We start from the raw sequence: 1,321 nt of genomic DNA, 5'->3' as shown, positions 1-1,321 counted from the left end.
TGCCATTTTCTTCTTCAGGGGATCTTCCCGACCCAAGGTTAGAACCCATGTCTCCTGAATTGGCAGGCGGTTTCTTTACCACTGAGCCACCAGGGAAATCATTTAAACATTTCTCAGGGTTCCTAAAAAGCCTGCGTTACCAGCCCTCAGAGACCACAAGTCCCAGCATGCAAAGCTCCTTTTAGGAAAGGGCCACTAAAAGGACCAGCATGCAACGCTCTGCGAAGGGGGCGGGACTCTCTACAGGGGCGGCCCACTTGTAGCGTCGCCTAGGCAACTCCAATTCGGTGACAGACTACACTTCCGCTTCCGCCTCTGAGTCCTGGGACCGCGAATCTGAGCGGCTTCGTCGCTGTGACGCCATCCGCCTGCGACCGCGTGGGTTCGGAAGTTCCGCAGTCCCGCTTGAAGTCCCAGAGCGCCTTCCTGTAGTCGGCTGCCTCTCACCTGGGCGCAAAGGGAGAAGCGGTGAGATGACTGACCGCTACACCATTCACAGCCAGCTAGAGCATCTGCAGTCCAAGTACATCGGCACCGGCCACGCGGACACCACGAAGTGGGAATGGCTGGTGAACCAGCACCGCGACTCCTACTGCTCCTACATGGGCCACTTCGATCTTCTCAACTACTTCGCCATTGCCGAGAATGAGAGCAAAGCGCGAGTCCGCTTCAACTTGATGGAGAAGATGCTGCAGCCTTGCGGCCCGCCAGCTGACAAGCCGGAGGAGAACTGAGTCCCCGCGGTATCACCGCTGTACGTGAGTACCTGTCCCTGAGTCCCCCGGGTTTGCCTGCATTCTCGATTGTTCTTAAGTGAACTGATTCTCCATGTCTCACCTTCTCGTGCTTTCCTTCTACAGAGGTGCTTACCCAGGGCGTCCCGCATGACCTGCCTTCCTGTGGACCGTTTTCCTGTGGAACACAGCGTTGGGAGACCGTCAGGACCCCTGAGAACTGTGACTGGACCGTGGAGCAAACTTTAGAGAAGACGGCACTGGAGTGAGACGGGATTTAGAGGCTCGTTTTCGGCTAGTTGATTGTTGCTTTTTACATAAAGTTTAGAAATGTTTCAGTCTCTTGGTGTGGACTACTTATGTTCTGGTGGAGGGGTCCAGGGAGGGCTTTGGGACTATGGCTTTGGGGGAGGCGGGAGAATAGGAGGGATAAAGAAGGGGAGAGTTAGGAAGGGGTTGGGTAGGTAGTTCAGGGCCAGCGTTCATTGCCAGACACTTAAATGCACCCTGCATAACCTTTATAACATTCCCCAACTCAGACTTTTCCCAAGAGCTTTTTTCAGGCCCATAACGCTTTCAGTATGGAA

The 1,321-nt window shown here is 54.6% G+C and overlaps 1 protein-coding gene across 2 annotated transcripts; it reads left to right on the top strand.

Moving 5' to 3' along the window:
* The first annotated feature begins 368 nt into the window (after positions 1–368).
* SF3B5 (splicing factor 3b subunit 5) lies at positions 369–1,072 on the top strand. Of its 2 annotated transcripts, none has more exons than XM_061130129.1 (2): positions 369–758; positions 861–1,072. In XM_061130129.1, exon 1 carries the CDS (start codon positions 474–476, stop codon positions 732–734), a length of 261 nt encoding a protein of 86 aa, XP_060986112.1. In that variant the 5' UTR covers positions 369–473; the 3' UTR covers positions 735–758; positions 861–1,072. The 2 variants fall into 2 exon arrangements, with proteins under 2 accessions (XP_060986112.1, XP_060986111.1); XM_061130128.1 differs by having other exon boundaries at positions 370–754.
* Positions 1,073–1,321: the final 249 nt, after the last annotated feature.

This window comes from Dama dama, chromosome 26 (assembly GCF_033118175.1).
Source record: "Dama dama isolate Ldn47 chromosome 26, ASM3311817v1, whole genome shotgun sequence".
NCBI lineage: Eukaryota > Metazoa > Chordata > Mammalia > Artiodactyla > Cervidae > Dama > Dama dama.
Note: the sequence above shows the minus strand (reverse complement) of the source record. Positions and strands in the feature narration are given on the sequence as shown.

What these genes read in the sequence shown, in the direction of transcription:
- SF3B5 (XM_061130129.1), top strand. Translation starts at nt 474, where the DNA reads ATGACTGACCGCTACACCATTCACAGCCAGCTAGAGCATCTGCAGTCC.